We start from the raw sequence: 12,924 nt of genomic DNA, 5'->3' as shown, positions 1-12,924 counted from the left end.
CCCAACATGAGAGTCATAGATGTTGGTTATAACTGCCTCCACGACAAACACCTGAAGTGTTTTTTCCGCCATCCGGAAAGGAAGAAGCGGCTGGTGAAGCAAGGCCTCATCACCTCAAATGAGAAGGCATGGCAAACCTCCTTTTTTTCCCCAAAATCTAAAAGTGACACTTATATGGAGCTGAGAAAATTGGACAGGTGTAAGCAATATGATGGCTAGGTGAAATGTTTGCCATTTTGCTTAGTTTACACAAATCCAAGTCTACAAGTGCATATGGTCATTGTTAGTGCAGGTTGTAAAAGGGAATGTGTACTTAATGTCTTACCTGGTTAAATAAAGGCAAAATCAATCAATATTGGGGTAGGGGTTAGAAGTAGATTTGGGATTGGGTGTTTGTACACATGAACTTCCTCTAAAAATGGCTCTTTTGTGGCGCCTCCCTTTCAGGTGCTGTGTACGTGTAAAGAGTACAATCGCTACAGTGGCTACATCAAGTCAGTTCAGTTGCTGTGGGAGAAGCAGTGCTGTGCCCAGCAGGTTAGAGTGGTCTACTTTCTAGATGCACAATTATAAAAACACAAAAGCTATATTGTAAGACACACCTTTCCATGCGTTTTATTTTACTGTGCATTTAACTTGCTGTCGCTCAAGGATCGGGAAAGGGTTTTCTGATCACGTGACAAGACCAGGAAAGACTTGTGGAAGGCAAGGGTGCAAATTAATCTCTCTCTCTCTCTCTCTCTCTCTCTCTCTCTCTCTCTCTCCTCTCTCTCTGTCTCTGTCTCTGTCTCTGTCTCTGTCTCTGTCTCTGTCTCTGTCTCTGTCTCTGTCTCTGTATCTGTCTCTGTCTCTGTCTCTGTCTCTGTCTCTGTCTCTGTCCCTGTCCCTGTCCCTGTCCCTGTCCCTGTCTCTGTCTCTGTCTCTGTCTCTTCTCTCTCTCTCTCTCTCTCTCTCTCTCTCTCTCTCTCTCAGAAAAGTCTTTTGAAACAGTTCCTAGTCTTGCAGCAGCAAGGGGAGGTTCCGTCCCACATCTCACTGACGGATATTAGAGAATGGCTCATTGCCAAGGGCAGGAACTACTTCAAGAACACGTGAGTGTTATTAGAATCTTTTACCCAAATTTCTTTAAAAAAACATAAGCAAAGGTGTGGAATCACGTTGACCTCCTATCTATTAATAACTTAAGAAATACATACGGTGGACAGTTTGAGTTGTAGAAAAATGAAGGTAAATCATGTTTTATGTTCCCTTGTATGTGAAGGTTTCAGAGTGAAATTAAAGAGGGGAAGAACCTTTACTTGGCCGAACTGGCTTGGGAGGTGAAACGACGCCTCAGGCTTGAGGAGCTGGAAAGAGAAGTGTGCAGGGAGCTGCGCCTGGAGCGCCGAATTGGACAGGTAAGGATGGAACAGCGGCACTCCTAGGGCTGATATCAACTCATAGTTGCTTAAGCAGCAGTAGGACCTCAGTGTTTCTGTTGATATCTTCATCCATTTGCCTCTCTCTCTCACCCGTCTCTCTTAGCCTGGTAGCCAGATGGGAGATTGGAGACCCCTGGGCATGGAGACACACACACCTCTGGTAATGGACTCTCCCTTCAGACACTTTACCTCCTCGATGGACACTCTTTCCAGTCAGATCTCGACTAAGAACCTCAAGGTTGCTAGGCTACATACTGCCAGACCACGTTCTGCCAGACCACCAACTGAAAGACCTAGCAGTGACTCTGATCACTCTGGAACCTTTTCTACTGTGATGACCTGCTCACCACATTCAGCTAGCCCGTCAGTGGTAGGTCATTTTGGTCATGAACAAGTTCCCAGCTTTCACTCTTTGGGGGCTGTAGACATATTACTGCTTCCCTATCTCCCATCTCCTGGGAAATCCATATCCAAGTACAGTGGCAAGAAAAAGTATGTGAACCCTTTGGAATTACCTGGACTTCTGTGTAAATTGGTCATAAAATGTTATCTGATCTTCATCTAAGTCACAACAATAGACAAACACAGTCTGCTTAAACTAATAACACACAAATAATTGTACTTTTTCATGTCTTTATTCAACACACAGTGCAGGGTGGAAAAAGTACATTCAGCAAAAAAAATAAACCTCCCTTTTTTAGGACCCTGTCTTTCAAAGATAATTCGTATAAATCCAAATAACTTCACAGATCTTCATTGTAAAGGGTATAAACACTGTTTCCCATGCTTGTTCAATGAACCATAAACAATGAATGAACATGCATCTGTGGAACGGTCGTTAAGACACTAACAGCTTACAGACGATAGGCAATTAAGGTCACAGTTATGAAAACTTAGGAAACTAGAGAGGCCTTTCTACTGACTCTGAAAAACACCAAAAGAAAGATGCCCAGGGTCCCTGCTCATCTGTGTGAACGTGCCTTAGGGATGCTGCAAGGAGTCATGACGATTGCAGATGTGGCAGGGGAAATAAATTGCAATGTCCGTACTGTGAGACGCCTAAGACAGCGCTACAGGGAGATGATCGTCCTCGCAGTGGCAGACCTTGTGTAACAACACCTGCACAGGATCGGTACATCCAAACATCACACCTGCGGGACAGGTACAGGATGGCAACAACAACTGCCCGAGTTACAGCAGGAACGCACAATCCCTCCATCAGTGCTCAGACTGTCCGCAATAGGCTGAGAGAGGCTGGACTGAGGGCTTGTAGGCCTGTTGTAAGGAAACCGGCAACAACGTCTCCAATGGGCACAAACCCACCATCGCTGGACCAGACAGGACTGTCAAAAAGTGCTCTTCACTGACGAGTCATGGTTTTGTTTCACCAGGGGTGATGGTTGGATTCACTTTTATCGTCGAAGGAATGAGCGTTACACCGAGGCCTGTACTCTGGAGCGGGATCGATTTGGAGGTGGAGGGTCTGTCATGGTCTTGGGCGGTGTGTCACTGCATCATCGGACTGAGCTTGTTGTTATTGCAGGCAGTGTCAACGCTGTGCGTTACAGGGAAGACAACCTCCTCCCTCATGTGGTACCCTTCCTGCAGGCTTATCCTGACATGACCCTCCAGCATGACAATGCCACCAGCCATACTGCTCGTTCTGTGCGAGATTTCCTGCAAGACAGGAATGTCCGTGTTCTGCCATGGCCAGCGAAGAGCTCGTATCTCAATCCCATTGAGCACGTCTGGGACCTGTTGGATCGGCGGGTGAGGGCCCCCCCCAGAAATGTCCTGGAACTTGCAGGTGCCTTGGTGGAAGAGTGGGGTAACGTCTCACAGCAAGAACTGGTAAATCTGGTGTAGTCCATGAGGAGGAGATGCACTGCAGTACTTAATGCAACTGGTGGCCACACCAGATACCGACCGTTACTTTTGTTGTTGACCCCCCCCCCCCCCCCCCCCCCTTTTGTTCAGGGACACATTATTACATTTCTGTTAGCCACATGTTCAGTTTATATCTCAGTTGTTCAATCTTGTATGTTCATACAATTATTTACACATGTTAAGTTTGCTGAACTTAGATACAGTTGACAGTGAGAGGACGTTTCTTTTTTTGCTGAGTTTGTGAACCCTTGGTTTTAATAAATGGTTGACCCTACTTTGGCAGCAATAACCTCAAAGTTTTCTGTAGTTGCAGATCAGACCTGCGCAACGGTCAGGAGGAATTTTATACCATTCCTCTTTACAAAACTGTTTCAGTTTAGCACCGCTCTCTTGAGGCCCTGCCACAGCATCTCAATCGGGTTGAGGTCAGTACTCTGACTGGGCCACTACAGAAGGCATATTTTCTTCTGTTGCAGCCATTTTTTTTTATTTTTTTACCTTTATTTAACTAGGCAAGTCAGTTAAGAACAAATTCTTATTTTCAATGACGGCCTAGGAACAGTGGGTTAACTGCCTGTTCAGGGGCAGAACGACAGATTTGTACCTTGTCAGCTCGGGGATTTGAACTTGCAACCTTCCGGTTACTAGTCCAACGCTCTACGCTCATTCTGTTGTTGATTTAATTTCGGTGTTTTGGGTCGTTGTCCTGTTGCATCACCCAACTTCTGTTGAACTTCAATTGGCGAACGACCTTAAATTCTCCAACAAAATGTCTTGATAAACTTGTCAATAAATGTTTCCATCGATGATAGCTAGCTGTCCAGACCCCGAGGCAGCAAAGCAGCTCCAAACCATGATATGATGCTCCCTTCACCATACTTTACAGTTGGGATGAGGTTTTGATATTGGTGTGCTGTGCTTTTTTTTCTCCACACAGTGTTGTGTGCTCCTTTCAAACAACAACATTTTATTTCATCTCTCCACAGAATATTTTGCCAGTAGCGCTGTGGAACATCCAGATGCTCTTTTGCGAACTTCAAACGTGCAGCAATGTTTTTATTTGGACAGTCGGTGGCTTCTTCCGTGGTGTCCTCCCATGAACACCATTCTTGTTTAGTGTTTTACGTATCGTAGACTCGTCATCAGAGATGTTAGGATGTTCCAGAGATTTCTTTAAGTCTTCAGCTAACACTCTAAGATTCTGCTTAACCTCATTGAGCATTCTGCGCTGTGCTCTTGCAGTCATCTTTGCAGGACGGCCACTCCTAGGGAGAGTAGCAACAGTGCTGAACTTTCTCCATTTATATACAATTTGTGTAACCGTGGAGTGATGAACATCACGGCTTTTAGAGATACTTTTGTAACCCTTTCCAGCTTTATGCAAGTCAACAATTCTTAATCTTGGGTCTTCTGAGATCTCTTTTGTTTGAGGCATGGTTCACATCAGGCAATGCTTCTTGTGAATAGCAAACTCAAATTTTGTGAGTTTTTTTAGGGCAGGCAGCTCTAACCAACATCTCCAATCTCGTCTCAATGATTGGACTCCAATTAGCTTTTGGAGAAGTAATTAGCCTCGGGGTTCACATACTTTTTTCAACTTACACTGTGAATGTTTAAATGATGTATTCAGTATAGACAAGAAAAATACAATCATTTGTGTGTTATTAGTTGAAGCAGAATGTGTTAATCTGTTGTTGTGACTTAGATGAAGATTAAATCTAATTTTATGACCAATTCATGCAGAAATTCAGATAATTCCAATAGGGTTCATATACTTTGTCTTGCCACTGTATTTGGATGAAATTATGTAATATGCGTTTGCCACTTTGGTAAATGTAAAAAGTCTAGATGAGGAAGATGATTAAGTTGCAACAATGGAGACCACACATTTGATATATAATAATTGCAACAACAAAAAATGAAAGGTATACTTGTTATATTTACTTAAAAAATATTTTGGATATGGATTAACATGTGTTTTGATTTCCAACATAATGTAAATCTGAATCAATTGTGTTGATGTACCTTTCTGTGTTCATATATACAGATGACTGTTAGGGACTTGCTGCTCATGATTGGGCACATAACAAGCTCAGTATTGGAGGAGGTAAATGGCATCCTGATCCCTGCCTTGGTTGACCTTATAAGGCTGAGAGCTTCAGAAAGTGCTGCAGAGAGTTTGCTCCCCATCAGCAGAGACACCAACGAAGATTCAACCCAGGGCTCTGTCAGCTGTACCTCCTTACTCTCCAAAGTCAATGTGATCTGTCTCACTCAGAGTCCTGACAGTAGGTCCTCCCCAATCTCCATTGATGAACCAGTCACTGCTGTCCAGACTTGTTGTAGCAGCAGTTCTCTGTCCAGTGAGGAACGAGCACACTCTTCCTCCAGTCAGATCTCTACTAAGAACCTCCTGGCTACTGGGCCACGTTCTACCAGGCCCCAATCTGCCAAACCGCCACCTGTTAAACCATCACCTGCTAAACCACCATCTGATAAACCGTCATCTGCTAAACCACCATCTGATAAACCACCATCTGCTAAACCACCACCTGCTAAACCACAATCTGCTAAACCACCACCTGCTAAACCACAATCTGCTAAACCACCACCTGCTAAACCACAATCTGCTAAACCACCACCTGCTAAACTACAGTCTGCTAAACTACAATCTGCTAAACTACCACCGGCTACACTACAATCTGCTAAACCACAATCTGCTAAACCACCACCTGCTAAATTACAGTCTGCTAAGCTACAATCTGCTAAACCACCACCTGCTAAACTACAATCTGCTAAACCACAATCTGCTAAACCACCACCTGCTAAATTACAGTCTGCTAAACTACCACCGGCTAAACTACAATCTGCTAAACCACCACCTGCTAAATTACAATCTGCTAAACCACCACCTGCTAAACTACAATCTGCTAAACCACCTACTGCCACTGACTACTCTGGAACCTTATCTGCTGTGGTAGGTCGTGGGCATGTCATCCCTGTCAAACTGACCTTGGCCCCTTTCTCCTCCTTACTCTCCAGCAAAGAGACCAACACCAACCTCCCCTCCAGCAGCCGCCCCTCCTCGTGCTCTATCAAGCTTTTAGACAGTAGGAGTGACATTCCTTGCTCCCTGGCTGTGAGCTCTATTTCAACTGTTCCTGGACATGACTCTAGCAGCAGCCCTGTGCGGGAGAATCAATTTGCTACTGAGGTCTCGTCGATCTGCCTCAGCCAAGATAGAAATGGCCAAGGAGGGAGTGTGACACTTCCAGCCCCTTTGGATGTTTCCCTCCCCTCCATTATTGAGCGGGCTGGTGGACTTGTATGTTCCGTCATCTCCAAGTCTTTAGCAATTGTGGAGGCGCGGTCAAGTGTGAATGGTGAGGAGGACTCTCCATCTCCCACCACAGTCTCCCATTCTCCTACAAGGGTGTTTGTCAGCCACTTAAGGAGTAGCCCACTAGGTGAGGACCTTGTAGATTCAACACTTGCGGATGTTATCTCTGTCCTGAAAATGGAGGGAATTCTTTCCTCCTCTCCGACTTTGGAGGAGGAGCTGCTTGATCTCTCCTCCAGTTGTTCTTCGTCATCCAGCGAAACACTGCAATGTGTGTCTGTTGGCCCTCTTGGCAGTGGGTCGGAGACGTCCTTGAAACTTCTTGGGGGTCGTACTCTGAGTATCGCCACCCCAACGGCCCATGTTATCACAGAGGACTTAGAAGTCTACAGTGATGAGATCATTGACGAAATCCTTATTATAATGAGGACCAAAAAAGATGATGACAGTGGAAGTGACGTCTCTGGTGCATCAACACCATGCAGCACACCAGCACCACAGAGCCGGTCCTCTTCTGCACTGAGGGGAGTGCTTCCCCATGACAGGAGGATACTCAGCACAACACTTCTTGGAATCCAGAACACACTAGACAGTGAGAACCTCTCAGGAGAGTGCTCCATCTCACCACAGGACAATGCCAGAGTCCTGGAGATGATAAAGTTGCTGCAGAGGTGCCTTGATGGGACACCCTCAGAGTCCTCCATCCATATCACAGATGTGGCTTCACCCTTGGGCTTTCCTCTCCCTGTATCTCTCCATGCTGTTCAGTCGTGTGTATTTGCCACTGACAAAGACCTAAAGGCAGAAAGAGTGAAGGGAGTCTTTGAAAGCCTGAGATCCCAGTTTATGAGCTACTCCATCAAGCCTGTGAGTAACATCATTACCAGGGCAACAACAAAGATGGCTGCCTCCAATCAGGTTAGTTTAGAGACACCCCAGGCAGCATCAGCAAAATCAGATGCTGTGGCTCAGAACCTTATTAGTTCGGTTTTATTTCAAGTTGCCAATGTGTCCTGCTCTGATGACATAGAGGGTCTGGGTGATCATCTCAGATGCCCCTCAACTTTGACCAGAGTTCTGACACCTTTGACCTCTGAGAAAGCTACACTGACACCTGCTGTTCTGAAGATCAGAAGGGAGATGTGTAAGGAAGTGGCCACCGAACTCCAGAGTTTCTTGATCAAGGAATCCCTTACTGGCACCCAGACACCATCCAATGGACATGCTTGCACTTCTGGTTCTGCCCCAAGGGAAGCTGTGCGGGACATCCTGAGGAAAACCAAAGAGGAGGCTTCCAACAAAAGCCTGAATAATATTTTCTCTGTTAATTTGGATGAGCGGCTCACAGACTCCATTGCAGATGCCTTATATCCAAAGCTGCATGACACATTGGAGTCCAAGAGAGAGCTGCAGGCTTCTTATTACAGCTCCCAGATCAGCTGCAGCCTCAGCCCCTTTGAAGTTGAGAGCAGCCTAGCGCTCCAGGAGTTCACTGACCCACTATCTGAGTCAGTATTGTGTCTCCTGGATAGGACATTTGGAGATAAAGCTCAGAACTTAAAGACAGGCGGGGGTGTTTTACAATATGTTACAGACCCAGCCTATAAGAAGCTTTTGATTGGACCCCACACCAACGACGTCAATGTGGTTGTGCACACGATTGCAGTAGAGGAGTTGCCTGTTGAGGGTTGTATTGCGCAAAGTGAGGCCATTCATGGCCTTCACAAGAAGCAAGAGTTACCTTCCAGTGGCAGAGGGTATGAGACCCCGAGCCCTACTAATTGCCTGCTGGAGGGTGTAGTGGGCAAACTGGTACGGAAGATGCTATTTCAGGGCCTTGACATCCCTGAGGTACCCATGAACGACAGCCGCTCTGAGAGCTTTAAGCTACAGTATGAACTGGTTGCGAAGCTTTGTCCTCTGATGGTAAGGACACTCATGGCTACAACCATAGCCAATCAACCACCTACTATTCAAGAAGCAGTGATGTCTTCCGAGAACATCCATGTGAAAGAGCTGTGTGAGGCAGGTATCAAACCTCTCAAAGAGAACCATGTACCCGATGACTCTGAGACAAACATCATGGTCAGAAGGGCTTTGAGTGAAATTGAATCCTGTATGATTGAGACCTCCGACGAGGACTCTCCCAGTCTACATTCCACACCAGAGGTGGTTGTAGACCTGATCACCAAGCTGCTTCATGGGTATGAGCTTGACTCAGAGGACTTTGCATCACCTGTGTCATCCCCAACCACCACTCTCTCTGATGTGGCAATGGACATGGTGGTTTCTGTCCTTCGGGACATGTCCGATTCTCCAGACGTTACCTCAGCATTGGAAATGACCAAGGATCTCAAGACGCCGTACTCCCGCCCCTCAAGTGCAAGGATTGTAAGTGCCCTCTGCAGAGAGCTGGAGGAGCACATGGGCTCTCCTGATGCTCTGAGGCGAGCTTTGTGCCGCGGCAGTGGGGAGATGACAACAGCCATTGCAAGTGCAGTCACCAGGGAAGTCAACCGTCTTGGTTCAATCGTACCCAAAGTCTCTGTCCGGCCGCTCTCCTCAGACATCTGCATAAGGACAGAGCAGGACAAGGTCATGGTTAAGAGCCGATGTGGCTCGGCTGAGGTGAAGGCAGCCCAACCGGTGTATATTATTGTTCACGTAGAGGCGGTGATGGATATCATTGTCCGGCTGCGGTCTCTGATTGTTCTTCGGACTCAGGATAAACTGGCCAGCTGGACCCTAGTTGAGGATGTGACCAACAAACTGTCCAGTGCTCTGTGGGTGAGGGTGACTAACAGGTGGAGGGAAGCAAATGTCTGCCTGAAGGCAACAGACATCTTTCAGCTGGTGCTGTCTGTGCATAGAAAGTTGATGCAACGCTATGGCACAGAGGAAGCCCTACAGAAGATACTGTGCCACAAGGCACCCAAGCTGCACAAGGACATTGTCTGTCTTGTCACGAACGCAATTATGGATGCACCATCCAAACTTCAAGGCACCAAAAATCTGGAATCTACACTCAACTTGAAAGAATTGACAGCCTTGTTTAATGAAATGACAACCCGTCAATCTTTGAATAAGAAAGCTGAGCAGAGCAGCATCAAGACTGAGATTGAACAGCCGGAGTGCTCCACTGTGGAACAAGTGACATCCGGTTCCAGCAGCTTCACTAGGGAGCTTATATTAGAAGAAGTCCTGATGAAGCTTGTCAAGAAGATATGCCATATGCCAAAAAGGATCAACAAACATCAGCGCATCCAGATCAGTGATCTGGTGACTGAGCTGATCCGATTGTTTGATGATGAGGTGGCCAAATATCTGATTGAGGAAATGGGAAGCCAGCAAAAAAGTTTCAATTCTAAGATGACATCGAAGCTGGCAGATGCCATCTACACTGACCTTGGGAAGGTCAAGCGTTTGAAACGCTCCTTGAAAATTGACGATTTATTTGAGGATCAGGAGATGCTTTCCATTGTCTCTGTCATTGTTTCCCACAAGCTACTGGGCATCTTAAAACCCTCAGTGCCCAGCGAGACCTCAGACCTTGAAGACTCATGCAGTGATGATGTGGAGGATGCGGAATCTGAGGGGGTGCATTATGCCACCGGCAGAAAGGTAAGACAAGCTCAGATTACTCTTGAATGGTCATTGGTTGTGCTTTTTGATATCGGCACCAGTAAATATAGTTGTATAATTATAGGAATATGTAAAGGAAGTGAAATTTATGTTTAATTGTGCATCTTTGAATTCTGATCACAGTCCAAGATGAGCATTGTCCTTAAAGACACTACGGACCAGCCAGAGATGTACATTGCTGTGGATTCTCCACCTATGAGTGAGTATTAATGGGGGGAAATGTTCTTATGGGACAATTATATATAAAGAAGTAATAAATTGTTCTTTTATCAGACAATTGTCCATCTGAAATTCTTACATATTTTCATCTTCTTGCCAGTTAAATTATCCAAGATGAGGAAAGGCATCCGGGACTTCTTCTGGGGAGTCCAGAAGGCCTGGAAACGCTTGGTCACCTGCAAGTCCTCTGGCTCCTCTGATGGGTAGCTTGGATGACGTGCAGCCCATGTCAGTTGCTTTTGCCAGGCTACATCTGAGGAGGACACCACAACTGGCCTCAATACAACATTTTTATTTTTGTTGTTCATTTTTGTTGTTCATTTTGAGTCCCCTAATGCTGCTATATTTGAACCAGGCTGTCAGTGGACTAGCTTAACATTAGTTTATAACTATGTATTTTATTTTTCAATCACTTACATACTTTTTAATGGTTGTTTTAATAAACCATTTGTATTGCAGATTTTGATTAATATTGTATCTTTTATCATTTTTAATTTAGGTATTCATTTGATGACATGGGACTAAAGCGTAGTTTATACCCTACATACATACACAATAAATAACTTCAAGCAGCTACACAAAAAACACTACACAAGAACGTAGGATCAGCATTTTGTGAAGCGTTCTTGTGTTGCACATGAAGGGTATGAACTAGGCTTAGTCATTTTATGACTTCTATAAGGGTATATAATGGTATCCATACTGCAGTATTAAGATATTCATTATGGAGCTTTATATTATAGTAGAAATAATGTAAATGAATAAAAGTGAATTGATGTATGTCAACTTGATGGTGATATTTGCTTGCTCAACAAAAGCTATATGGGTGTTAGACGGTCTGAAATTGCCTGACATTCAGGTATTTATTTAATTGGCACGGCCCTGAAAGAGGTAGAAAAGGCCTCAAGATGGCGACAAATATCTTCTATCAGAAAATCGAATCAATGTATTTATCACATGTGCTGAGTAGAACAGGTGAAATGCGTACTTACATCTTCCTCTAACTCTGCCTTGGCAGAGAAGGGCTTGATGAATCATATACAGTATATTGAATTCAGAGTTTCTAGTGTGAAATACAACAGTGCTGTCTGACAAATTAATTAGCAGTATTAAAGCAGTGTAATATACACCGAGTGTACAAAACATGAGTGCTCTTCCCATGATATAGATGGACCAGGTGAATCCAGGTGAAAGCTATGATCCCTTATTGATGTCACAGTGTAGAGGAAGAGACAGGTTAGTGAAGTATTTTTAAGCCTTGAGACTATTGAGACATGGATTGTGTATGTGTGCCATTCAGAGGGTGAATGGGCAAGACAAAGTATTGAAGTGCCTTTGAACGGGGTATGGTAGTAGGTGCCAGGCACACCGATTTGAGTTTGTCAAGAACTGCAACGCTGCTGGGTTTTTTGACGCTCAACAGTGTCCCGTGTGTATCAAGAATGGTCCACCAACCAAAGGACATCCAGCCAACTTGACACAACTGTGGGAAGCATTGGAGTCAACATGGACCAGCATCCCAGTGGAATGCTTTTGACACTTTGTAGAGTCCATTTCCCGACGAATTGAGGCTGATCTGAGGGGAAATAAAGGATGCAACTAAATATTAGGAAGGTGTTCCTGATGTGTTGTGCACTCAGTGTATATACTTCAGGTTGTATATATTTGAAGTTACCGGAGCTTGTGAGTCTTACGGCCAGCTGTCTTATTCTTGCATGTATTCTGCATCTGGAACCGTGAAGCCTGGCACGTGAGTTTAGTATGATGTGACATATGATATTTATGCACCACATGTTAATGTGACTACTCTATGTTTGCCTAACTTGGGGAGACAAAGAAAGTAATACTTACTTTCAGAAGAGGACTTAGACATATTGAAAAAGAGGACTTTATCATGGCCCATTCATCCTAGCAGGGAAGCCCCTCTCTCAGAGGCCGAGGCGAAGAGGAGCAGTCGTAAGCCCACTCCATGTAAGTGGCTTTACTGTAACCTCAGGCACAGTGGAACGGGGGAAACTCATCCGTATGATTGTGTTGAGGAGATCCAGACTGCATTTCAAATGGCACCCTATTCACTATACAATGCATTACTTTTGACCAGGGCCCATAGGGGTCTAGTCAAAAGTAGTGCACTGTATAGAGTGTCATTTGGGATGCAGGTACAGACTCAGCTTTAATAAGGGGATTAGGTCTGCTAGCCAGTGTTCCGTCTCTCTCCCTCTGTCGCTCTGGATAAGAGCGTCTGCTAAATGACTTAAATGTAAATGTAAATGCTCATGTACAATAAGGTGTTTCAGGGCATGATGACTCATCTCATCGGTCTATCAAGCTCACCTTTTGTAGTGTGGTGTTTATACTGATGCTACACCTTAATCAGGACCTCCTCCCCCGGCTAATTAAGTATCTGGTGAACGA

The 12,924-nt window shown here is 45.0% G+C and overlaps 1 protein-coding gene across 1 annotated transcript; it reads left to right on the top strand.

The window, feature by feature from the left end:
* The first annotated feature begins 273 nt into the window (after positions 1-273).
* LOC129861839 (uncharacterized) lies at positions 274-12,509 on the top strand. Its single transcript, XM_055932977.1, has 8 exons — positions 274-282; positions 448-537; positions 973-1,091; positions 1,262-1,397; positions 1,525-1,791; positions 5,356-10,269; positions 10,414-10,489; positions 10,610-12,509. Exons 1-8 carry the CDS (start codon positions 274-276, stop codon positions 10,714-10,716), a joined length of 5,718 nt encoding a protein of 1,905 aa, XP_055788952.1. The 3' UTR covers positions 10,717-12,509.
* Positions 12,510-12,924: the final 415 nt, after the last annotated feature.

Source organism: Salvelinus fontinalis, chromosome 9 (genome assembly GCF_029448725.1).
Source record: "Salvelinus fontinalis isolate EN_2023a chromosome 9, ASM2944872v1, whole genome shotgun sequence".
Lineage (NCBI taxonomy): Eukaryota > Metazoa > Chordata > Actinopteri > Salmoniformes > Salmonidae > Salvelinus > Salvelinus fontinalis.
The sequence above is the reverse complement of the archived record's forward strand: the minus strand, read 5'-3'. Positions and strand labels throughout refer to the sequence as shown.